Source organism: Sciurus vulgaris (assembly GCF_902686455.1).
Source record: "Sciurus vulgaris genome assembly, chromosome: 16".
Classification (NCBI taxonomy): domain Eukaryota; kingdom Metazoa; phylum Chordata; class Mammalia; order Rodentia; family Sciuridae; genus Sciurus; species Sciurus vulgaris.
This window is the reverse complement of record NC_136477.1, coordinates 17,769,650-17,795,010: the sequence shown is the minus strand read 5'-3', so window position 1 is coordinate 17,795,010 and position 25,361 is coordinate 17,769,650. Positions and strand designations below refer to the sequence as shown.

The 25,361-nt window shown below is 58.2% G+C and overlaps 2 protein-coding genes across 2 annotated transcripts; both read left to right on the top strand.

Annotated features, from left to right (window-relative positions):
* The first annotated feature begins 3,640 nt into the window (after positions 1-3,640).
* On the top strand, positions 3,641-17,199 carry IQCN (IQ motif containing N). Its single transcript, XM_079116148.1, has 4 exons — positions 3,641-3,847; positions 5,162-12,557; positions 13,413-15,793; positions 16,218-17,199. Exons 2-4 carry the CDS (start codon positions 5,189-5,191, stop codon positions 17,115-17,117), a joined length of 10,650 nt encoding a protein of 3,549 aa, XP_078972274.1. The 5' UTR covers positions 3,641-3,847; positions 5,162-5,188; the 3' UTR covers positions 17,118-17,199.
* Positions 17,200-17,924: 725 nt separating this feature from the next.
* CIST1 (colon, intestine and stomach enriched 1) lies at positions 17,925-23,201 on the top strand. The gene is made up of 4 exons (XM_079116147.1): positions 17,925-18,120; positions 20,311-20,760; positions 21,174-21,328; positions 21,430-23,201. Exons 1-4 carry the CDS (start codon positions 18,030-18,032, stop codon positions 21,532-21,534), a joined length of 801 nt encoding a protein of 266 aa, XP_078972273.1. The 5' UTR covers positions 17,925-18,029; the 3' UTR covers positions 21,535-23,201.
* Positions 23,202-25,361: the final 2,160 nt, after the last annotated feature.

Here is a 25,361-nt window from a genome sequence, read left to right as displayed (position 1 = left end):
TAAACACAGCAAACCATAGGTCGACGGCCCCCAGCAGCTCCTGGGCTAATGGGGAAGCCCTGAGGCACAGCAGGAGGACTAAGGTGCCATGCGATCTGCTTCATCTGGGTCTTTAGTTTCTCTCTGAAGTGGAGCCAAAGACTGGGCGGGCCCTTTGGGGAGCTGGAGAGTCCCCAACCGGGTCCTTCTACCAATATCTGCCCCCCAGTGCCTGGGACCTGAGCCCCGCTTTCCCCTTTGCAGCAGGGACTTGGAAACCAGTGGCTGCAGCAACAATAACTTATTGTGATTGCGTCTCTCAGCCCCTCCCACCATGCCATGGGGGCCTTGTACTGAGCCCTGACAGGTAAGGCAGGGGAGACTTGTGGAGGGCCTGGCCTGGTTCTAGAGTAGAGCCCGAGAGCCCAGTTCCTACCCCAGGCTGCTGGGGCGCTGAGGCCAGGCATCGTCACAAGGGCCTCAGGAGGCAGGGTTCACCTTTCACGGCAGAGGGCACTTCCCCCTGGAGCTGGGGATGGTGGTCTCTCCAACCAGCCCTGCCGACTGGACCATCTAGAGGTAAAGGCTCAGCGAACCAGGGGGACCCCCGATGTGACCATGGGCAGGTGATCTTGCCTCTCTGATCCTCCGTTTCTCAGTCCGGAAATTCCAAGTAAGCCTGAGTGGTTGAGAGTGTCTCAGATCATCAACGTCTTGACTGGGTTTTTATTTTGTGTTTGTCGTCTTTGTGGCTTGTTTTGGTACTGGGGGGCTGAACCCAGGGGCACTTGACCACTGAGCCACATGGGGCCCTTTTTTATTTTGAGACAGGGTCTTGCTAAGTTGCTGAGGCTGGCCTCCAACTTGTTATTCTTCTGCCTGAGCTTCCCAAGTCACTGGGATTACAGTATTAAAAAATACTGATTATATTTTTTAATGTGGTTCTGGAGGTTGAACCCAGTGTCTCATGCATGATTGGCAGGCGCCCCACCTCCACCACTGAATTCCGTCAGTGTTTCTTCAGATATCTTTCTGTCCTCCGCCTTTTTCTGGGACTCCAAGTACATGTATGTTAGTCCTTTTGATACCATCTCACAGGTCCCTAAGGCCTGGCTAATGGTCCATTTGTTTCCTCCATGTTCTTCAGATTGGGTAATCTCCAGCTCTCTCTGCTCACACTCACTGACTCATCTGTCACCTGTACTTGGTTTTGTTCCACCCAGTGAATTCTAAATTTTTCAGATGTTGGATTTTATTCAGTTTCAGACTCTCCATCTGGTTCACTTCTAATATCTCTTTGGTCTATTTCTCAGCCAAGGTGGTCTATCTCTTCACTCATTATGAGCCTAGTTTTTGATTTAGTATACAGTTGGCCATCCGTGTCTATGGCTTCTGCATCTGTGTATTCAACTAACTGCTGATTGAATATATTTAAAGGTATACTGAACAGGTCAGAATTTTTTGGTCCTTATTCCCTAAACAGTACAATGTAATAGCTATTTATATAGCATTTCCATTGTATTGGATATTCCAAGTCATGCAGAGATGATTTATGGTCTCTGGGAAGACTGCATAGGTTCTCTGCAAATTCTACGCAATTCTATAGACCGGACTTGAGTGTGCGTGGATTTTGGTATCTATGGGGCCCTGTGGATGCAGAGGTACAACTGTAATTATAAGAGTTGTTCTACAATCCTTATCTGCTAATTCCAGAATTTGCAGCACCTGGGGTTCACACTTCATTGATCACTTCTTCTCGTTTTCATGTCTAGTAATTTTGGATTGTATTCTAAACATTGTTTGGGAGACTCTGAGTTCTGCTTTTTTAAAAATAGTTTTTTTAGTTGTAGATGGACACAATCTTTATTTGATTTATTTTTTTTATGTAGTGCTGAGGATGGAACCCAGTGCCTCATGAAGCTACCACTGAGTCACACCCCAGCCCCTGGGTTCAGTTTTATGCTTTTTTTTTTTTACGGTGTTGGGGATTGAACCCAGGGCCTTGTGCTTGCAAGGCAAGCACTCTACCAACTGAGCTATATCCCCAGTCCTATACTTAAAAAAAAAAAAAAAAAGTTGTTTTTGTTTTAGAAGGCAATTTTGTGACCATGGGCAGCCATGACTTGATTGGGTTCATACTGCAAACTGACTCTTGGAAGACAGCTCTGATCTCAGTTTAGTTCTGTTATTTTTTACCTGGACTGCTTATAAACTGCCCCACTTAGGCATAGTCCAAAGGTGCTGTCATGATTTTGCCAGTTTATTTTATTTTTTTGGTATACTGAGGATTGAACCAAGGGGCACTCCGACACTGAGCCATATCCCCAGCCCTATTTTGTATTTTATTTAGAGACAGGGTCTCACTGAGTTGCTTAGCACCTCACTTTGCTGAGGCTGGCTCTGAACTTGGAATCCTCCTGCCTCAGCCTCCCCAGCTGCTGGGATTACGGGCAAGCACCACCACGCCTGGCCATTTTATTTTCTATGTATATGTTTGCAATGGGTTCTTGTTGGGTTGCTCAGGCTGGTCTCAAACTCCTGGGCTCAAGCCATCCTCCTGTCTCAGCCTCCCAAGTCAATGGGACTGCAGGTGTTCACCACTGCACTGGGCTTGGGCCATTCTGGGGACAGAACCCAGAGCCTGGCACATGTTAGGCCAGCACCCTACCACTAATCTGCACCCAACCCAGACTGAGGGCTTTTTACCAGACATTTAACCCTTCTGTGGGTCTACCTGTAGGCTAGGCTCATAAATGCCTGAGAATCTCCCCATTAAGAATTTGCCTATGGAGCACGCCAGTAGTCCCAGCTACTCAGGAGGCTGAGGCAGGAGGATCACTTGAGCCAGGAGTTTGGGGCCAACCTGGGCAACAACGTAGATAGATCCCATCTCAAAAAAAAAAAAAAAAATCTGCTTGATTGGGAGCAGGGGATAGAGCCCAGGGGTTTATCACCTGCCTACCATGTTTGAGGCCCTGGGTTCCATTCCCAGCACTGAAAAGAATAGTCGTGGTGTGTGTGGTTTTTAAATTTACATTTCCCATTTAAGACTGTGTTGTGATTATTACCTCAATGTCCCTTAAAATTTATTTCGTGACTTCTTTATGAAGATCATGGATTGTCACAATGGACACTTCTTTCTTTTGAGATGGGGTCTTGCTGTGTGGCCTATGTTGGAACTCTTCATTCATCAGAGAGGAATTTCTGGGTTACCTGCAAGATACTGTAGACAGGCTGGGCTGAGGCTCAGTGGCAGAGCACGTGCCTCGCAAGGGTGGGGTCTGAGTTTCATCCACAGCATTGGGGGGAGCCACCCTGGACACCGTTCCTCCTCGGCCTTTGGGTTCTCTTCGGTTTTTATTCTCCTAAGCAACAGTGATGATCATCCTTCAGCATGCACCATCCTCACTCATCCGAATCCCTATTTCCTTGACTGTGTTTTCATATGAACTCTTTTTTCTTCTGTAAGAATTGAGGGGGCTGGGAGATGGCTCAGTCAGTAGAGTGCTTGCCTTGTAAGCACAAGGCCCTGGGCTCGATCCCCAGTACCCAAAAAAAAAAAAAAAAAAAAGAATTGAGGGGCTGGGAATGTAGCTCGGTTGGTAGAGTGCTTGCTTCACAAGCACAAGGCCCTGGGTTCAAACCCCAGCACTGCAAAAAACAAAAAACAAAACAACAAAAAAAAGAATTAAGTGTTTCTTGCTTTTGACTTTTCTTCTTGTGTGGATCTTGAGGACAGAGCCAGCCCAGAGCAGTGTTGCTGCACGTTGCATGTGATGAAGAACTGAAGGCAGCCTCCTCTTACAGGCCGGCTTCTGAGATTGCACCTTCTTCTTCTGCTCCTCTTCCAACTCTATGACCCTTCAAGGTAAGCAGATGGCCGGCCAAGGGCTTTGGCTGATCCAACCTGAAGAAAAACACACTTGTTCTGTTAAGCAAGTGTGTTAGGCTATAGCTTATGTGTGAGGACTGCTGGATAGTGTCCCAACGCTGTGCGCCCAAGTTTCTTCTGAAGGCCACAGTCATCCTCTCATCCTTCTTTTTACTCATCTTTCCACCTGCAGTTGATCTTTCCATCTACCAGTCATGCACTGATCCAGCCATCCCAGTTCTCCATTGTCCATCCACTCACCTATCCATCTACCTAGCCATCCATCCACCCACCCATCCATCCACCCACCCATCCATCCACCCACCCACCCGTCCATCCACCCACCCATCAATCCACCCACCCATTCATCCATCCAACCATCCATCCATCCATCCATCCACCCACCCATTGATCCATCCATCGATCGATCCATCCATCCATCCACCTACCCATCGATCCATCCATCCATCCATCCACCCACCCATCAATCCACCCACCCATCAATCCACCCACCCATCAATCCATCTATCCATCCACCCACCCATCGATCCATCCATCGATCGATCCGTCCATCCATCCACCTACCCACCAATCCATCCATCCATCCATCCACCCACCCATCAATCCACCCACCCATCAATCCATCTATCCATCCACCCACCCATCGATCCATCCATCGATCGATCCGTCCATCCATCCACCCACCCATCGATCCATCCATCGATCGATCCGTCCATCCATCCACCCACCCACCCATCAGTCCATCCATCCGTTCATCCATCTACCCATTCATCCATCCATCTATCCATCCACCCACCTGTGCTGTCCATCCCTCTAACCATCCAACCATCATCCATCTGTCCATCCATCCATCCATCCAACCATCCAACCATCCATACCTTCATCCCTCCATCCATCCATTCATCCATCTTCCCATCCATCCATCTGTATTCATTCATGCATCCATCTATCCATCCATTCTTCCATCTATCTAATTTGTCCATCCATCTAACCATCCAACCATCCATCTCTCCATCTAACCATCCATCTCTCCATCCACTTGTCCATCCATCCATCCATCCATCCATCCATCCATCCATCCATCTATCCCTCCACCTCTCCATCCCTCCATCCGTCTCTCCATCCCTCTATCTAACCATCCATCCATTCATCCACTCATTCATCTCCCCATCCATTAATTCATCCATCCACTCGTGTAATCGCCTCGGCCCCTCTACCATCCATCTACCCACCCCCCGTGTACCCCCTCTCTGTTCATGGACCTGTGCATCTGTCTGTCCTCCCCCACAGGCCTAGCTGACCTGCTCAGGAACCAAGATGATGCAGCCAGTCACACAGCTCCAGTTCACAAACCAGTTGTCACCTAGTGGGCAGTGCCTCCCCCCGCCCCAGCCCGTCTATTGTCTCCAAGACAAAGTGGGGAAACCGTTTCCACAGCAGCATGAGGCCCACAAGTCCAAGGAGCAGCTTCTGCAACAGCCAGCTCAGAATAAGACAGAGCCTCGCCGTATCCCGCGCCTCCGGGCTGTGGTCGAGAGCCAGGCCTTCAAGAACATCCTGGTGGACGAGATGGACATGATGCTATCTCGGGCAGCCACCCTCATCCAAGCCAACTGGAGGGGCTACCGGCTCCGGCAGAAGCTCATTTCGCAGATGATGGCAGCCAAGGCCATCCAGGAGGCCTGGCGGCGCTTCAACACCAGGCGCCTCCTCCGCTCCAGCAAGGCCATGGTGAAGAGAGTGAGCAAGGAGGAAGGAGACATCCCGTACCACCCCCCACAGCAGGTGCGCTTCCAGCCACCGGAAGAGAAGCCCCTTCCGGCGCAGCCTGTCATGATGAGCAAGGAGACCCAGTTCCCTTCCTCCGACAGTCTGGCCCCCTGCAGCCCTCAGCTGACTCTGTTGCAGCACCCAGCAGCCCAGGGCATTCCTGAGTCTGGAATACAGGCTCCTCACTCCCCTGGAGCCCACGGGGTGGCCTTCCTGCCACACCAGGCGATTGCCATCAGGCTTCCAAGTCCGGTGAGTCTAGACTCAAAATGCCCGCCATGCCTGCTGACGAAGACCATCAGGAGCGCCTGCCTCGTCAGGCACATAGAGGGAGACACAGTGAAGACCAAGAACGTACCTGCCAGGGTTACCAAAGCAGGGGCCCCGGAGCCACCCCCATCTGGAAGGTACGGCCAGGCAGTTTCCGGATCATTCAAGACCCAGACCCAGGCTCACATGGAAGCAGAGATCCACAAGACCCCACCCCAGGCCTTCCCGGTGTCCACCCTGACCAAGACCCCACCCCAGGCCTTCCCGGTGTCCACCCTGACCAAGACCCCACCCAAGACGTATCCAGCGGTTTCCATAGCCAGAACCCAGGCCCAGGTGTGCCCAGTGTCCACAGTGACCAAAACTCTACCTCAGACGTGTCCGGGACCCATGATGACAGTCATGAAGACCCTACCCCAGCCATGTCCGTCGCCCACTGTGACCAAGACTCCAGCTCCGATGCGACCCACACCTTCGCTGACCAATGCTCCGTTGCAGTCACGTATAGCAGCCACCATGGCCAAGATCCCACCCCAGGTGTGCCTGTTGGCTTCGGTGATCAGGCCCCCGCCCCAAGGACGCCCCGTGGTCACCCCAGCCAGGCCTCCGCCACAGACGTGCCCGGTGTCTGCAGTGACGAAGCCCCCACCCCAGATGCGCCTGGTGACTGCCCCGGCCAAAAACCAGATGCAAACTTGTCAGGCAGCCACGGTGCCCAAGAGTCCATCCCAGATATGCCCCGGTGTCTCCATGATAAAGCCTCCGCCCCAGACGCGTCTGGCAGCCATGATAACCAAGACCCCAGCCCAGATCCGCTCTGTGGCAGCTGTGCTCAGGACCCTGTGCCTGGTTCCTCCAGCAGTTGGCAATCTCAGAGGTCCACCCCCAACAGCTGGAGCAGCTGGACTCGCCAACACCTCCTCCACCATGCACCTGAACGCACCAAAGGCCAAGGTCATGATGAACATGAAGCAGACGGCTGGCGTCGTCAGAGGCTCGTCCCACTCATACTTGGCCGAGGGGAAGGTCAGATGTGTTCCCCAGTCACATCTTGAAGCTGGGGCTCCCAGACCAATAGCCAAGGGTCCTTTGGAACCTGAGAAAGTCAAGACCAGCCTCCAAAAACAGGTAAAAAGAGAAACGGCATCAAAGACCAACGTGGTGACGGACATGGCCAGGCCTTCGTCATGGACAAAAGTCACTGAGGACAGGAACAGGCCCCCGCCACAGGCACACCAGAGGATAGAGATCATCAAGGTGCAGTCCCAGGTATACGTGCCTGTAGAAACGGTTGCCACCATGCCCCGGGCTCAGCTGGCCGCCCCTCTGACCAAGACCTTGTGCCAGGCTCATCCCGCCGCTAGGCAGGCCAAGGCCCCGGCCCAGGAGCAGCTGGCCACACCCCTGACAAAGGCCTTGTCCCAGGTACATCCGGCCGTGGAGCAGACCAAGGCCCTGTCCCAACAGGCACATCTGGCCACATGTCCACCAACAGCCATGCCCCAGCCACAGCTGGCCACGCGCCTGTCAAAGACCACATCCCAGGTCCACCTGTCTGCTGAGCAGACCAAGGTCCTGGCTCAAGGACCTCTGTCTACACATCTGGCCAGAGTCCTGCCCCCGCCCCAGCTGACCACACACCTGATGACGACATCCCCGGGACACTCGCCCGCCAAGCAGACCAAGGCTCTGTCCCAGGCACATCTGGCCACGGGTTCAGCCAAGACCCCAGCCCAGGTGTATCCACCCACCAAGCTGACCAAGACCCCGTCCCTGGCTCATCTCGTCACATGTCTGACCAAGACGCAGTCCCAGGTGCATCTGACCACAGGGGCCATGAAGGTCCAGTCCCAAGCGCAGCTGCCCATCGGACTGACCAAGACACAGTCCCAGGCCCAGCTGGTCACAGAAACAGCCAAGTCCTTCTACGCAGCACACCAGCCTACTGACCTCAACAGCAAGACGCAGTCCCAGCCCCTCCTGACCGGGTCCAGGGTGTCTGCCCCGTCCTGCCACCTGGGTGCATTCAGCTCCCTGACCCGAGCCAAGCCAGATGACAGACCCACCCAGCTCCAGCCCCAGGGCCACACGCAGGGCAAGACCATCCAGGGCCCACGCCCGGTGGCCTCGGAGGCCCAGGGCATGCTGGTACCTCTGCTGACCTCTGCTGGACACCCCACGTGCAACATTGAATCCTGGGGCGACAGCGGAACCCCGCGGGCCCAGCCACCAATGGCCAGCCAGGCAGGGTCCTGCCAGGAGGCTGCGGCAGCCTCCCAGATCGCCTCCCTCTGTGCGGAGTTGGCTGCTGTGCTGGGCTCCCAGGAGGACATCCGCGCCCTGCTGGCCAAAGCCCTCTCCCAGGGGGAAGTACGGGCAGCTCTGAACCACGCTCTGTCCAAGGAAGTCCTGGGCACCTCCATGACCAAGGCACTGCCTCAGGGCATGCTGGGCATGGCCCTGGTGAAGGCGCTGTCCTGGGGTGAACTGGGCATCACCCTGTCCCGTGCCCTGTCTCGGGGTGAACTGCGCTCAGAGCTCAGCAAGGTCATGCAGGGCAAGCTGGCTCAGCAGGTGCTCAGCAAGGCCCTAACGGACGAGGAGCGGGCCGCCCTCAGCCAAGCCCTGTGTCAGGGGGAGCTGGGCGCCGTCCTCAGCCAGTCTCTGTCCCAGGCAGCCTTGAGGACTGCAGCCATCCTGCCCAAGGCCACCTCGAAATCAGTGGGGAGTGGGATGACTCTGCTGCCCACCCCGGTGGAGGCGGACTGCCGGGGGACCCCGTCGGCCGCGTGGGCATCCTCCGCGGGCCCCGTGAGACTACAGTCCAGCAAGGTCAGGGTTTCCCAGGTCGGAGCCTGGGAGGACTTCACCATGGGCCAGTCCGCCGGGCTCTTGGAGGAGATGGGGGATGGGGCCACGTTGGAGGGGTCACCCTGCTTGTCACTGTTGCCTGTGGGTGTGTCCTTAGCCCGTAGGATGGTCCCCAGCCTCTACCAGTATCCCCTGGTCATGGGCCTGGACCTCATACAGCCCTGGGAGAGGGGGCCCAGGAGGGTCTCGTACCCGGGCCCCAGGATCAGAATGGGAAACAGGTGCCTGACCCCAGGGCCTGGCCCATCGGCACCGGACGCCAGCCGGGCGGTGGGCGTGGAGGGCCCCCCGCTGCCCACGCCGTCCCGCTTTCAGCCACCCCCCCACCTCTGGCAGTCGTTGGTCACCAACGGCATAGGCCCCAGCACCAGCCAGCAATCAGTGACGTGTGACAATGCCCCGAGCCCCCACAAGCCACACATGGTCAGCAGGGTGGCCTCTCATTCGTGGACGTCGTCAGGGGAGGGCAGAGGGGCCTTGGGTAGTCTTCCGGGTAGTGTGGGTGGTAGAAGGGCCGTCCAGTCCCAACCAGTTTTCCCTGTCTGCCGGGATGCTGCTTGCTGGTGTCAGTTCTCAGGGGTTAGCAAGGTGTCCCCTAAACATTCTCACCGCTCAGTGACCAGGGGTCCAAACAAGCTATCCAAGGCCACTGAGGAGAATCTAAGGAGGACTCAGCCTCCAGACCACAAGCAGGCCTTCCAGGGTCCCAGGCAGATGATCACTAACATGACCTCCAGTTCCCTGAGGACCACTGTGGTGAGCAAGGTGCAGGCTCCCAAGTGCCCGGCAGGGGGCGCTCTGTTCCACGCTCCCCCAGCCATGAGGCTGGGACGAGTCCTTCCCCGGGCACCCGCCCCTAGACAGAAGGGGACTCTAACACGGAATCCTCCCCGTCCCCGGGAGCATGTGCCCAGTCACCAAATGTCCCTTCTCAATGAGTTGGTGTCTAGTTTGCCACAGCATCCAGACAATGTCCTGGCTAAAAACTTCTCCCCGGGCTTCGTGGTGTCTGGACCAAATGACAGCGAGTCCCAAAGCTCTCTGCAGAGCTGCAGCTCGCCCAGCTTCTCCACCATGTCTGTGACCAGCCTGACCACTGTAGAACTTGTGGACAAGGTCCAGGAGGGCATCTCGGATCAGGACCCTCAGCCAGATTCCCTCCTCTCTCAGGAGGACAGAGGGAGATCCCAGAGACTCATGGGTGCAGAAAAATTAGAAAGAGCGAGTCCCGGGCAGGCGATGCCAAACCTCTGCTGGCGCCCCTCGACCACCCCGGAGCTCACGCCAGCTCTGTACCGCGGCCCAGTGTCCAGTCACTTGACCTTGAGTGTCCACTGGGACTCAGAGGATGAGAAGGATAGGCTCTCCCCATGCCAGAGCTCCATGGATCTGGTGGAGAGAATGTCTCAGGAGACTATCAGACCAGGACTGCGGAGGAGCCAGTCTTTGGGCTCTGTGGTCCCTCCTGGGCACCAGCAGCCATCTTTGTCCACCAAGCTGGCTCTTACCCAGTCTCCGTCTGCGCTGGCCTGTAGGGTAGCCCCAAAACTGGCGAAGTTAATCCTCAGCCAGCCATTAGTGGGCCGCAGGTTGACCCGAAGCCTATCCCAGCCTACAGTATCCATTAGGGTGCCCCCAAGCAGAGCCCAGCCATCGGCCACCACTAGATTAGCCCCGAGCCCACCCCAGCCAAGAGCGGGTGGCAGGGTGCTCTTAGTAATACCTGACAGGCCCGCAGCCAGTGAGGTGGCCTCTGGAAGAGGATGCGCATCCGTGACAGGTGGGGAGACCCACAGTCCAGCCCCGCCATCTGTGGCCAGTGAGATAACCCCAAGGTCACGCCATTCATCTGCGGCCAGTAGGGTCTCCACAAGCCTGGCCCCTATAGCTATGACCAATGAGGTCGGTGTGACCCAGAGTCACCTGTCTGAGGTCAGTGGGGTGACCCCAGGCCTAGCACAGCCGCCTTTGACTAGTGGGGTATCTCCACACTTGGCCCAACCTTCTGTGGCCATTGGAGTGTCCCTGAACTTTGCCCAGTCATCTGTGGACAGTGGGGTGTCCCCCAGGCTAGCCCAGCCAGGCGTGGCCACAGGGATGTGCCCTAGCCTAGTCCAGTCATCTATGATCAGTGGGGCGTCCCCAAACCTAGCTCAGCCACCGACAGGTACTGAAACGTTCCCCAGTCTAGCCCAGTCATCCAGGGCCAGTGAAGTGTCCCCAAACTTCGTCCAGCCTTCTATGGACAATGGGTTGTCCCCAAACCCAACTCAGCCACCTATGACCAGTGGGGTGTCCTCAAACATTACCCAGCCATCTACGAACAGTGGGGTATCCCCAGGCCTAGCCCAGACGTCTGTGGGCACTGGGGTATCCACCAGCCTAGCTTACCCATCTCTGGCCAATGGGACATCCCCAAACTTTGCCCAACCATCTGTGACTATTGGGGTGACCCCAAGCCTGCCCCATGCATCTATGGCCAGTAGGGTGACCCCAAGCCTAGCCCAGCCTTCTATGACCATTGGGATGTCACCACGTCTTGCCCAGCCTTCTGTGGCCTGTGGGATATCCCCAAGTCCTGGCCAGCCTTCTGTGGTCAGTGGGAGGTCCCCAGGTCTTGGTCAGCCTTCTATGGCCAGTGGGATGTCTCCAACCTCTACCCAGCCTTCTATGGCCAGTGGGGTATTCCCAAGTCCACCCCACCAATCTGTGGTCAGTGGGATGTCCCCAAGTCTTGGCCAGCCTTCTGTGGTCAGTGGGAGGTCCCCAGGTCTTGGTCAGCCTTCTATGGCCAGTGGGATGTCCCCAACCTCTACCCAGCCTTCTATGGCCAGTGGGGTATTTTCAAGTCCACCCCACCAATCTGTGGTCAGTGGGATGTCCCCAAGTCTTGGCCAGCCTTCTATGGCCAGTGGGGTATTCTCAAGTCCACCCCACCAATCCGTGGTCAGTGGGATGTCCCCAAGTCTTGGCCAGCCTTCTATGGTCAGTGGGATGTCCCCAAGTCTTGGCCAGCCTTCTATGGCCAGTGGGGTATTCTCAAGTCCACCCACCAATCTGTGGTCAGTGGGATGTCCCCAAGTCTTGGCCAGCCTTCTATGGTCAGTGGGATGTCCCCAAGTCTTGGCCAGCCTTCTATGGTCAGTGAGATGTCCCCAAGTCTTGGCCAGCCTTCTATGGTCAGTGGGATGTCCCCAAGTCTTGGCCAGCCTTCTATGGTCAGTGGGATGTCCCCAAGTCTTGGCCAGCCTTCTATGGTCAGTGGGATGTCCCCAAGTCTTGGCCAGCCTTCTATGGTCAGTGGGATGTCCCCAAGTCTTGGCCAGCCTTCTATGGTCAGTGGGATGTCCCCAAGTGTTGGTCAGTCATCTATGGTCAGTGGGATGTCCCCAAGTCTTGGCCAGCCTCCTATGGTTAGTGGTATATCCCCAAGTCTTGGCCAGCCTTCTATGGTCAGTGGGATGCCCCCAAGTATTGGTCAGTCACCTATGGTCAGTGGGATGTCCCCAAGTCTTGGCCAGTCTCCTATGGCCAGTGGGATGTCCCCAACCTCTACCCAGCCTTCTATGGCCAGTGGGATGTCCCCAACCTCTACCCAGCCTTCTATGGCCAGTGGGATGTCCCCAACCTCTACCCAGTCTTCTATGGCCAGTGGGATGTCCCCAACCTCTACCCAGTCTTCTATGGCCAGTGGGATGTCCCCAAGTTTTGGCCAGCCTTCTATGGCCAGTGGGATGTCCCCAAGTTTTGGCCAGCCTTCTATGGCCAGTGGGATGTCCCTGAGTCTTGGCCAGCCTTCTATGACCAATGAGATGTCCTCAACCTCTACCCAGCCTTCTATGGTTAGTGGGATGTCCCCAAGTCTTGGCCAGCCTTCTATGGCCAGTGGGAGGGCTCCAAGTCTAGCTCAACCTGTGGCCAGTGGGGTGTCCCCTAGACCACCCCAACCATCTATGGCCCGTGGAGTCACTCCAAGAGTGCCCCAACCTCCTGTGGCCAGTGGGGTGTCCCCAGGACCACCCTACCATCTTACAGCCTATGGAGCAGCTCCAGGCCTGGCCCAGGCTTTTGTGGACAATGGGGTGTCCCCAAGTTTTGCCCAACTGTGTATGGCCATTGGGATGTCCCCAAGCTTGGTCCACCCTTCTATGGCCAGTGGGGTGTCCCCAAGCCTAACTCACCCGCTGATGGCAGGTGGCTTCTCCCCCGTTCTGCCCCATCCATCTGTAGCCAGTCATCCGGCCGCTGGCCCAGCCCATTTACCTATGGCCAGCGGGGTGTCCCCAAGCTTTGCCCAACCTTTTATGGCCAGTGGGGCACCCCCAGGCTTCCTCCATCCCTCTATGGCCAGTGGGATGCCACCGTACCTGGCCCACCCACCCGTGGCCAGCGGGGTCCCCCCCAGTCTTAGCTCAACCTTTTATACCCAATAGGGCCTCCCCAAGCTTCAACCAGCCCTCCATGCCTTGGGGAGTACCCCAAAGCCTGGCCCAGCCACCTGTGGCCAGTGGGGTGTCCCCAAGCCTAGCCCATCCATCAGTTGCCAGCGGGGGGTATCCCATTCTGTCCCACCAGGCCATGGCCAGTGGGATGGCCCCCAGTCTTATGCAAACACCTTCACCCAGTCCAGCTGTCCCCAGACTCGCCCACCCCTTCCTGTCCCCTTTTCTATCTGAGTCTTCCATGGCCAGTCTGGGGTCCATGAGCCTGTCCCAGCCATCGGTCATCTATGGGGTGGGTCGTGGCCTCTGTCAGCCCGCCCCTGGGCCCAGGGTGGACGCGACTCTGCAGGCCTCAAGGGTGAGCGCGGGCGCCCCTGGCCTGTGCCAGCAGCCCGTCTTCATCGCCCTTGGCCCAGGCAAGTCCTACGCCTGTGCACCTGGCAGGATGGGTCTGGGGCCTGTCCAGCCACCCCTGGATCCTGTGTTGCACCCTTGTGATGATTCTGTCATGGCGGACAGGCTAGTCTCAGACCTCCAGGATTCCCCGTTCAGCAAGGGGTCCCTCGGCTTCCACCCGCCGTCCGGTGTTTGTGGGAGGCACCCAAACGCGGTCTCTGTGTCAGCTCCCAATCTCTACCAAACTGACATGACCAAGGAGGTGACCCAGGGACCCAGTGCGTTCCATCCGACTTGGCTCAAGGGCATGTCCGCCTGCTCGTCTCAGGATGCAAGGATGCTCCTCAGTCTGTCTCAGGGGGCTAGCCCTGCTGGCCTGGCTGGGAGTATATTCCAGAAGAACATGGCCCCTGCACTGGGCCCTGGGCCATGCCAGGTGGCTGATGGCTTGGCCCCCATGGCGACCCAGGTCTTGGAGACAGGTGTGTCTCTGATTCATGAGGGAACCTCCATGGCCACAGGGACGGACCCCAGTCCTCCCCACCCGGCAGTGCCCAGCAGGCTGGACACAAACCAGTCCACACTTTCCATGTACAATCTGGGCCCCAGACCCCCTCAGTCCACCGTCCCACCTTCAGTGCCTGCAGACCACCAACTCCCTGCTATGGCCACAGTTGTCCCCTCCAGTTACCAATATACAGGTATCGTCCCTGAGGATTCTGTGGTGGGTACAGCCAGTCGTGCCCTTGCATCAAGTTCTACAGATGGTCAGCTGGCCACAGCCATGGTCCCAAATGCTGTGGCTAATTATGTGGCTTTTAGTCTTTCCCGAGGGTCTGTGATCAGGGGTGTGGGTCAGAGCCTTTCCCCGGGGCCCATGGCCACTGGTGTGGCCCAGAGTCGCCCTCTAGACACTATGGCCAGTGGCGTGGCCCACAGTCTCCCCACAGGTAGTGGGGCCGGTCGGGTGGCCCCTAGTATAGTGGCGTCACCGGGAGCCGAAGGGCAGAGGCTGAGTCTGTCCGTGGGACCCATGGCCAGTTTTGCTGCCACCAGCCTTCCCCCAGGTTCGGTGGCAAAGGGGGTGAGCCCGAGTGTAGCTCTCGGTTCTGTAAAAACCGGGGGCCAGAATGTCCCCCAGGGGTCCATGCTCATAGGCCTCACTCCCCGGCCGTACCACGGAGCTGGGGAGGGCCCCACCGCCCTGCTCCAGGCCTCCCCTCCCAGCAGCCTGGCGCCAGCCCGTCCTCAGGCCTCAGGAGCCCAGAACACAACCAAGGGTCAGCCCCGAGAGCCCACCACTCTGTCCAAAGCCTCACAGTTTAGCCAAGATCCTGGGATGGTGACATTTGGGGCCATAGATGACCAAACCAAATTGAAGGCGAGAGAATTATGTGAGACCCTCACCCAAGAAACGGGACCTTATAGAGAATCCAACAGATCCAAGGTCCTTGAGGTGACCCCATGGACGTACCAAAGCCCCATGGGAAGCCATGTCGCCTCTCCCCAGGGACCCCCGCCTGCAGGGGAGACTCTTCCCAAAGAGCAGATGCCACTGCTGGAGGAGAGGGCTCCCAGCCACACCAGCCGCGTGGCCCCGGTCCCCTTCCAGGATCCCACCCTAGGCAAGCACGCCATGGTCAGCAGCATCACCACGATTGTACAGTCCGACTCAGCCCCCAGCTCCTACCTGGTCACTGCTAGCAGGGTCCGTAGCATGCAGATGGGTCCTCCAGTGGACAGGGCCACGCCTCAGCCCCCGGCTCCAGGGGTCTCTGAAGACCACTCGGCTCACGTGGGGTCTCCAAGCCAGGAGACGCTGGCTTCGGATGTGATCTTGATTTCCTCCCATCTGGCTCCTGGCTGTCCCGTGACACCCAGTTTGCATCCAGGGCTTGTGGCCAGGATGGAGAGCCCACGTCCTCTCCAGAGGTCAGGGCCGGGCAGCGTGGTCTCACATGTGCAGCCCTATCAGTCCTCCATGAAAAAAGCAGTGCCCGGTCACGGCCAGACGGCAGTCGTCCCCGGTACATTCCAGGAGCCAGTGTCCGGGAACCCCACCCAGACCAGCCACAGGTCTCTCCGCCCTAAAAAATACTACCGATTCATTCATGGCAAACTTATTCCTGAACTGCTAGAAGGTTCTATGACCAAGGTGGTACCCTCCAATCAGGTGCAGAGGCAGGAAACCCAGTCCTCCCTGGGCGGCCCCAGACACCCCCCTGGTGAACTGCGGGTGGACAGGATGCCCGCCGTCCACTCTGGTGACGCAGCACATGGCCCAAGTGTCCCTAGACTGGCCCCCAAGGTTCGGAGGGTGTCTCTGGGCTATGCGTCGTCACCAAGTGGCGTCTGGAAGCCCCTCCTTGAACAGGACTCCCACAGTTCCATGCATTTTGCCGCTAGACATCACAGGTCATCCCCTGCCCCCTCCATCCCCCAGGGCCAGCTCTCCCGTCACGTCTTGGGTCTTATAGCTGGCCTTCACAAGCCATCCCTGATCCCCACTGTACTCCAGGGCCCTGTGGACGCTGGCATGGCCGGCGGCGTTCCCAGCGTGGCCGTCAGGCCCATGGACCACACGGTGGCCCCCCCAGAGCATGTGGGAGCCGGCCAGGGGCCCTGTGCCGTGGGACACCGTGGGAAGCGTGGCGGCGGTGGACCTCAGGCAGCCGGGGGAGCTGCTGGTGTCGGTGCAGACCATGGAGAAGATCATCGTGCAGGCCGCGGTGGTGATCCAGGCCTACGCCCGCGGCTACCTGGTCCGCAGCACCATCAGGGCGTGGCACCAATGCGCCACCATCATCCAAGCCACTTGGCGTGGCTTCCACGTGCGGCGGAACCTGGCCCGGCTGTACAGAGCCACCACCATCATACAGGCCGCCTGGCGAGGATACTGCACCCGCCGGGACTGTGCCCAGCAGATGCTGCTCCCGGCCGTGTGGGTGGAGCTGGGCAGCAAGGTCAGGCCCACCCCCGAGCGCCGCTGCTTCCAGGGTAGCGAGGCCAGGCTGGGCTCTGACCACCGCTGCTTCCAGTCCTGCCAGCCTCACGTCTGCAGCCTCTGCCAGTCGCTGAGCCCCGGGCTGGGCAGCCCGCCCAGCGTGGTGATGCTGGTGGGCTCCAGCCCCCGCACGTGCCACATGTGCGGCCACAGCCTGCCCACGCGCGTGGTGCACGGCATGGGCCAGAGCATCTCGAGCCACGGGGCCGTGCTGTGGGCCTGCGCCTCCCAGAAGGCTCCCCAGAGCCCCTGCAAGTCGCCCGGCCAGAACAAGGCGGCCATGGCCATCCAGTCGGCCTGGAGGGGCTTCAAGACCCGCCGCCAGCTCCGGCAGCAGCAGACAGCGGCCAAGATGGTTCAGTCCAACTGGAGAGGCCACTACACCCGGAGCTGCCTCACCACGGATATGCTCCTGGGGTCAGGAGCCCCTCGGGACTGCTCGAGGGACGCCTCGCGACACAGCACCCGGCCCTCGCGCTGGCCTGGCGTCTAGGACCCTTGCTATCGTGCCAGCAGGGGGACTTCTGGGAAGGACCATGTGGCTCTCTGGGTCTAATGAATAAAGTCCTCCACAGCCTGGGTCCCGGGTCATGCGTTCTGAGTTAATGGGGGTGTCTGGGGTATTAGGGGAGGGAGTCTAGCACAGCCCGGGGGGGGGGGGGGGCTCACACTTCAACCACGTGGGTCTTTCCTGAAGGTCACGGCCTGCTGGTGTGGCCTCGAGTGCCACCATATCCTTCCATAGCTGCCAGGGTGGCAGTTGGTGACTTTTAGGTGAGAGCTACCCCCAGCCTACTCCAAAAACCCCCATCTGGAGACCTGGCTCAGAGCAGCCACTTGAATGCCATGGCCCTGGAGAACTCTACAGGTGCAGGCATGGGCACCTGGTTCTGGAAGCACTAGAAGGTTCCAGGTGCATCCTGACCGGGGGTGGGGGGGGTGCTGGGCCCACCCACAAGAGGGGGACGATGACATTCCCAGCCTCATGGGACCTAGGATGGAGATGCAGGTAAGGGAAGGGGCTGGGGGTGCTCAGAGTGGGCAGCTGGACAGAGGAGAGTCACGCATGGGTTGGGGGAGCCACGGAGGAGCCGTCGGCGTGGCAGGGGCTGCAGGAGGGAGGGGAGCAGAGGAGCGGGCTGTAATGAGGGTCTGGCAGAGTTGGAGGGCTTCAGGATCACAGTCCAGGCCGGGTTCTGGGGAGGACTGGGGTGGGAATGGGGCCCCTGGAGAAGAGCAAGTCCGGAGGTGCCTGTCTGAGCACCTGTCTGTGCCTGGTCTCTGCGCAGTACTGGTGGCCACCAGCAGGGGGGGCGTGCAGCATCAGGCGCACCTGGCTGCACACCTGGCCACACACCTGGCCACACACCTGGCGGAGCCTGCTGTGGCCCTCCCCCCGGCGGAAATGGCGAGCTCCCAGCAGCTGCTGCTGCTGCTCCTGGCTCTGGCACTGCTTCGGAAGCCTCCAGGGAATCCCTCTGCATTTGCCTTTACAGGTAAGCGCGGGTAAGAGCGAGTCCGCGTCTTCAGAAGCCTGGGGGGCGGTGTGGGGCAGGGCACACTGCCCAGGGCCAGGCCTGATTTTTGGACCCTCCTCTGAGGTCACTCCCAGCCTCCCGGGGATACCTCCCTTTTCCCAGAAACAAGTGAGAACACCTTCAGCACCTCTGTGGGACAAGCCCGGAACCTACCAGACAGCAGGTGTGAAGCTCTGTCTCACACCTGTTTCTCTTTGCCCCTGTCCCAAAGGGAGATTGGTGCGGACAGGGGCTAAGAGAACCCCTGTCCCCACCCCAGGGCCATAGAAAGGGCCTGGGATCAGGAGCTTACTGCCTGGTCATTCAGCGTCCGTAACTCCCAGAAGTTCTTAGTGTCTGACTTAATTCCCTCCTGCTGCCCTATGAAACAGTCTCTTTGGTGGGGAGAAGAGTCCTGTGCATCCCCTCCCCCAGTCATCCTTCCACCACGTCATTGCTTCCTCTGTGTTCCAGTCCCAAACTATAGTGCCGGAGCAAAGGTCACCAGGGTTGGTGTATTTATTACAGACCAGAGTTTCATTCCAAGGGTACCAGGTTCATTCCCATTGGATAGCTCAGGAAACTGAGGCTCAGTCCCAGACCCAGACTAGACCCCTGCTGACTTGGCACATGCCAGCCTCCGATCTAGGAGTCTTTGAGAACAGAGAATGCCTGGCATACTGCCTAGAAGCAGCCCTGTTAGATTCTGGTCAACTTCCAGTAGCTCATGAGTACCGTGTGTGCCGAGTGCTTAGTAGGGCTTGTGCCTTCACCTCTTCCTTTGAAGCCCATTGGTTCTTCTCAGCTCACTTTAAAACCTCAGTTCCTCCAGAGTCCTGGCAAGGCTTGGGGTTCACTATGGTCGTCTTCGCTTCAGCAGAAACCTCTCATAGTCTGGATTCCTTCTCAGAGGACGGTGGGAGGTGGCTCAGGAAGCTGGACTGTATTCCTGGACTCCCAGAAGGTCCTTAATGGGAAGTAGGTTGTAGGGTGAAGTCAGGCTATCACTAGTTTGTCATTCCCATGGGGCCTGGGAGGCTGGACGGGGAGAGGGCATGCGGATCCACCCCCATCCCCAGGGCCAGTGTGAGTGTTATTTCCGCATTTCTGCTGCCTTTGGTGACTCAGGGAGGAAGCAGAGATCTGCCCGAGGCAGAGTGAGCTGGGGTGTGGCCAGAGGTCACCCGTGAAGGAGCAGAGAGGTGCCCAGCCGCCTGGAGCTGAGCAGGAAGTCACTGTGGGAGATGCCCTGAACTGTTTAGCCACCTTCAGCCTGGCCCCTGGGCACCGTGCCTGGGACAGGGTGGGGACCAGGGAGTGACTGGAGCGAAGCAGGGGCTTTTCAGAGTCTTGATTCACTGACTGTGCCCAGGTCCAGGTCGCTCTGCCTCCCCACGACAACTCTTCAGGGCTGGGATGTGGCTCAGTGGCAGAGCACTTGCCTGGCATGTGCGAGGCCCTGGGTCCACCCCCAGCCCCACAAAGGAAAAAAAAAAGATCAAAGCAAAACCCCCTGAGTTTAGCCCTGGAGACCCTGCAGTTACCTGCAGAAGATAAGGGCTGGCCCTCCCTGAAGCCCAGAGGTGGCTGTGCGGCGGAGTCACCGTGCACCACCGCGGCGGTCCTGGGCCAGCTGTCCGAGGCAGTGACTTTCTATGATCTCCATTTTACAGAAAAGGAAACTGAGTCCCAGAACGTGCCCCGACCCTTGGTACTGGGCATTGAACCCAGGCTGACCTCAAACTTGCAATCCCCCTGCCTTGGCCTCCTGAGTAGCTGGGGTCATGGGCGCACGCCACCACCAGGCCCTGCTGGAGTCCCGCAAAGCTTAAGGGTGTCACTCGGCACGCTGCCTGGGTGACCCTGCCCCTCCACCTGCTTCTAGCGCTGAGGCAAGAGGCATGGCTGGGAAAGCCCACCCCTGCCTCCGGCCGAACTTGAATCCTGGCTGTGGGACTTCACGCCAGAAGCCCGACCTCTGCGGGAGCTGTTTCTCCCCTAGACTCCCAGGAGCTGCGTGCCCGCTCCCCTGGCTCTCTTTTGGGAGCTGGGGGGTGGAACCCAGGGCCTTGCACATGCTCAGTACCTGCTCGGCCACTGAGTCACCCCCAGCCCCAGCACAACCTGGATGCTAATCACAGCCTTCTGTCCCGTGTGCTTTGTTCTCAGGTGTTGCCTTTGCATTGATGCCAAAAACCAGAGGGAGTAATGCTACTTCCAGCCCCAGCAGCCTCTCCAGTTTAAAACCCACCTCCACCAGCCCCCTGAGCCTGAGTACAGAGCCCAGCGCCCCCAGCCACACAACCCCCTCAAGTACAGGGGTAACCGCCACCAGCCCCCTGAGTCAGAGTGCAGAGTCCAGTGCCCCCAGCCACGCGAGCCCCTCAAGTACAGGGGTAACCGCCACCAGCCCCCTGAGTCAGAGTGCAGAGTCCAGCGCCCCCAGCCACGAGAGCCCTAGCTCCACAAATCCAAATACAGACCCCACATCTGCACCACCAGGCACGGCCCCCCACCCCGGCTCCGGCTCCCCCAGTTCAGGGTTCACCCATTCCACTCACAGCAGTTCCACACACCTGGCCTCGCACTGGATTGCCATTTCCCCCAGCGGTGGCCAGAGTGAGTATGAAGAAATCCGGGCTCCGCCGGGAGGCTAACCGGGGTACCTCGATGCAGTTCTGGGATTGGCCACGAGGGGGCGGCGCAGACCCGGCGTGTGCTGGGAAGGGCTCCCTTCCCCCACCGCATCTCCCCCGGGCGCTGTAGCCTGCAGTCTGTGCACATTAATTAAGGGTCCAGCATATACCAGGACCTGGGGACACAGCTCTGTGCTGGAGAGACAACCATGCCTATGTGCAAAAGAGACAGGTTACCATAAAATAACGACATAAGGGATGGGCGCCGCTCAGCCGGGAAGCACTTGGGGCCCTGGGTTTCACACCTAGCACCAAAAAAAAACCCAGCTCTGGGCTTTGGCAGGTGTCTCAGACCTGGGGGGTGGGGCTCAGGGCTGACTCCAGCTTCTTCTCCAGGTGACCCTGGGGTCCCCTCATCACACAGAAACCCAGGCGTGGTGGTGGCCGTGTGTTTGTTGGTATCAGTTCTTCTCATCGGGTCCGTGGTCATGGCCGTGAAGTCCTGTCACCGAGACGCATCCAGGTTCCATAAACTGGATGAAGAGTCCATGGTGAGGTGGGGGCTGGGCTGGGGCTCCGACCGCCAGGGGCGGGGAGGACAGTGGCCTCCCACCACCGCAAGGCCTCATTACCACTGTGCTTCTGCCTCTAGGAAAACGCGAGCCAAAGGTCATCCTCTGCCCACCAACCACCAGAGTGGCTGTCGGAGCCAGGAGAGACCAGGGCTGAGGTGGGGCTGGGACGCTTGAAGAAATAATGCCCCTACTGCACTGCGCGTGGTGGCTGGCACCTGTAGCCACAACTGCTTGGGAGGCTGAGGCAGGAGGATAGCTTGAGTCCAGGAGTTCGAGGCTAGCTTGAGCAACATAGTGAGACCTCCGTCTCAAAAATAAAGTCCCAGCGGTTCATCGGAGACTTCCTGAGTCATGGATTCATGTGACGAACATTAAATGGATGCTTAGCGTTCGCAGTGCTGGGTACCGTGTCTGTCGCCAGTTCTGTGTATTCAAGGGACAGGTGGACAAGAACCATGGGATCGCCAGGCATCGTGGCTCGGGAGGCTGAGGCAGGATGATTATAAGTCAGAGGACAGTTTCAGCAACTTAATGAGGCCCTAAGCAACTCAGGGAGACTCTGCCTCTTAATAAAATATAAGAGGGCTGGGGATGTGGCTCAGTGGTTAAGCACCCCTGGGTTCAAACCCCAGTTACCCCCCAAAAAAGAACAGGGGATCCTATGGGATCATTTCAGATGTCAGTGAGGGTCAGAGGGTCATGGGGTCACAGGTTGGAGCTGCTGATCTCCTCAACCTCCCACGAAGGGTCTGGTGTACCCGGGTTTGCAGGAAGGGTGGGGAGCTCTGTCTGAGAAGGTGATGACTGAGTAGAAACCTGAAAGGTGGAAGGAGCCACCTTGGGGGAAGCCAGGGAGGGTGTGCAAAGGCCCTGTGGTAGGAAAACTTGGAAGTATTTGACAGAAATCAAGGGGTGAGCAGGGTCAGAGTGGGTGAGAGAAGCTGTGGGGGTCACTGGGCTGTGGGAGGGAGTATGGGTTTCACCCCAAAGTTGGGAGCTCCATGAGGGAATTTCCAGCCTGTAAATATCAGAATCTAGTTGTTGGAGACTTTGGAAAAATGATCAGCTCCGGGCAGCAGGGCTGGGCCAGGGGTGGGGAGGATCTTTCCAGGAGGCTAGATGGTCTGTGCAAAGGTCAAGAGGCAGGAACGTGTGGAAAACGTCCAGAGAGCAAGAAGTCCAGGCTCCCCGCCCCCTCCTTCTCTGAACTATCTCGATCCCAGTTCTCAGGGTCTGAGGTGAGGTCTGCCTCCTCCCATGACACAGGAGGGAACAGGGTGCAGTGGGGGCAAGCCTCTGGCTGGGGACCCTTCCTGCTGCCTGCACACTTCCAGGACCAGCCTGGCCTCCCCAGCTTGGGGGCAGGGGAAGCCGAGGCTCTGGATGGGTCTTGGCCATGAGCCTTGGGTTGGGACACGTCCCCACGCGACTCCCTGACCACGTCCTCAGGCTGATTTACCAGGTTGTGACATGGACCCTCCCAGAGGCCATGAAGTCAAGTTCACTGCACACATGGAGGGAGAGCCCCCAGGAGTCAGGGTCACGCTCTGATGATCTCAGAGGGGCCAGCGGGGCTCACCAGGCAACCCCGGCCTGCAGCCCAGGTGCTTGCGGGCCTGGCAGGGCGGAAGTGGGCGGGCTCCTGGGGCCCCGGGGAACCCCAGTGGCACCCCCACTTTCCTGAGGCCACATCTCCTGGGCTCTGCTTTGAAGCTGGTGAAGTTCCTGGCTCTTCCCCTGAAGGGACCTTGTTCCCTCTCCCTCTCTCTCCCCATCCCCCGCTCTGGTCCCCTCTCCAGGTCTGTCCCTGTCAAACATGGCCAGCTGAGCAGAAGGCTGCTCATTGACCCTTCCCTCCCTCCCCACCCCTCACCTCCCAGCTCCTTCCCCATCCCCCCACTGGGTCATGAGCTGCCCTGTCCAACCCCCCTCATGTCCTCCCAGTCACTCTGCCCACCAATCTGCCCTGGGTTGTTTGCAGCCTGCTGCTCAGACCATCAGGGGCTCTGTTGTGTGTGGGGAACCTGGCCTCTTGGACCTCCCTTCCCCCATTCCCTGGGAGGTCACAGGCCTGGGTGGGTGGCAGGAAGGAGCTCCAGGCCTGCCCAGGCCACACAGAGCAAGTTCCTGTGAGTTCGAGAGGGTCTCAGGTGGTGGACTGGGGACTCATGGCTGCCCTGAAACCAGCAGAGCTGTCCTGGGCACTGCAGGAGCCCCTAGGGGACCTGGACATCCCTGGCTGCTGAGCCCTGGCCTGGGGAGGAGGCTGTGCGGGCCCTGGGGCCTGCTGACCCTGGGCAGGGCCCTCAGAGTCCCCACACGGTGCAGGTGATGGCGCTGTGACTCAGGATACCTTGGCTGTCCAGGCGCCGGGGTGGGACAGGGTGCAGAGGGAAGCACCCCAGAGGGCCCTGACCTCCTCCCTGGCACAGGTGAGGCGCAGCAGGACCTCGCTCCCCTTCCTACCCTCGGAGGTAAGTTGTAGGTGGCACTGGCCAGGCCGGGAAGGAGTCCCAGCACCTCCTTCTTGGAAATCCCCAGAGCTGGCTGAAGCCGGGAGGCTGGCGAGGGAGTCTGGGGACCCGTCTGGGAATGCGACCCCTCAGGCCAGGATGCAAGGTAGTGTCCACCCAAGGGACGATGGCAGCCTGGCTCTCCAGTCCAGGCAGATGGGGCGAGGCCCACCCAGGTGGAGAACCAGCGAGCCCATTCTGGGAAGCTGAGGCAGGAGAAAAAGACCGGGGTGGACATGATGGCCGTCAGGGGCTGGCATCCTGCAGGTGCCTCCTGCGGGTGAGTGGCTGCTGGCCTCTCTGAGACCCAGCGTTGGCTTGTGTAAAGAACACTCTGGGGAGACAAGAGCCAGGCCTATAGGGCCCCTGGCCCAAGTGACTGAGCCCGTCTCCAGGACCCCTCAGCTTGGCCGATCACTCCCTGCCTCCGGGGCCCTCACATCGACTGACTGCACCCCGCCTGCAGGACCTCCAGCTGACCACGTCCACACCCCGAGCTGCAGCTCCCCATTTGCCAGCACATTTGGAAGCCAGAGTGGCCATCTTGGATAATCCTGGAAGCCGGAGCTCCCATCTTTATGTGGGGCAAATCCCATCCCCAGACGCCTGCTGGAGGCTGGAAGCTCATTGTCAGCTACCTCTCATGCATCAGGCTACTGGAGACTGGGAGGTTTGAATACTCTATGACTGTTAGACTGTAGATTTTCTTTTTTCTCCTTATTGAAAAATTTTGACTTTTTATTTTTTTACTTTTCTTGCTCTTTTTTCCTTTTGTTTACCTGTTCCCTCAGAGTCTCTTTCTCCCTTTTTGCATGCTAACAACCAATTTCTTTTGATTATACTCTCATTCTTTCTATTATCTAGAACTTCTGTATATTCTTTTCTTATCCCATTAACAGCTACATCCTACATCCCTCTGCATCCTCTTTGTCCTCCATTAGAAACGGCAGACCTTATTGCAAATCTGTTTGTTATACTGAAGATAATAATTGAACTCATTCTGTTTATTATAACAATTTTGTTATTGTCCTCATAGGGGCTATTTGGTCTAGGATTGCATACTGTCTGAATTGGGCACTGCTGATATTGATCTCCCCCTTAAATAAAGTGAGGGGCAGAGCCGGGTGTGAATCAGGAAAAGGGATACATACAGGGGTAGGCGAGCATGCACCTGGCCTCGTGTGCTTCTCGGTGGAGGTGATAGGTGAGCTGAAGAGTGGATGAAGCCAGGTAGCCACTGGGGAGCGCTGGGAGAAAGACATCACCGGCAGGGGGCCCGGCATGTGCAAAGGCCCTGAGGCAGGCTTCAGGAGCAATGAAGGGCTGGTGGAGCTGAAGCAGCATGACCTAGGCAGTGTGGTGGGGAGAGCCGGCAGTGGGCAGGGGTCAGGGGCACACTCAGCCTCGGAGGCTGACGTGAGGGGTGTGGGTGTTGTTCTAGGGGTGGCTTAGGGACCGATAAGGGTATCAGTCCCAGCTGCTCAGGAAGCTGAGGC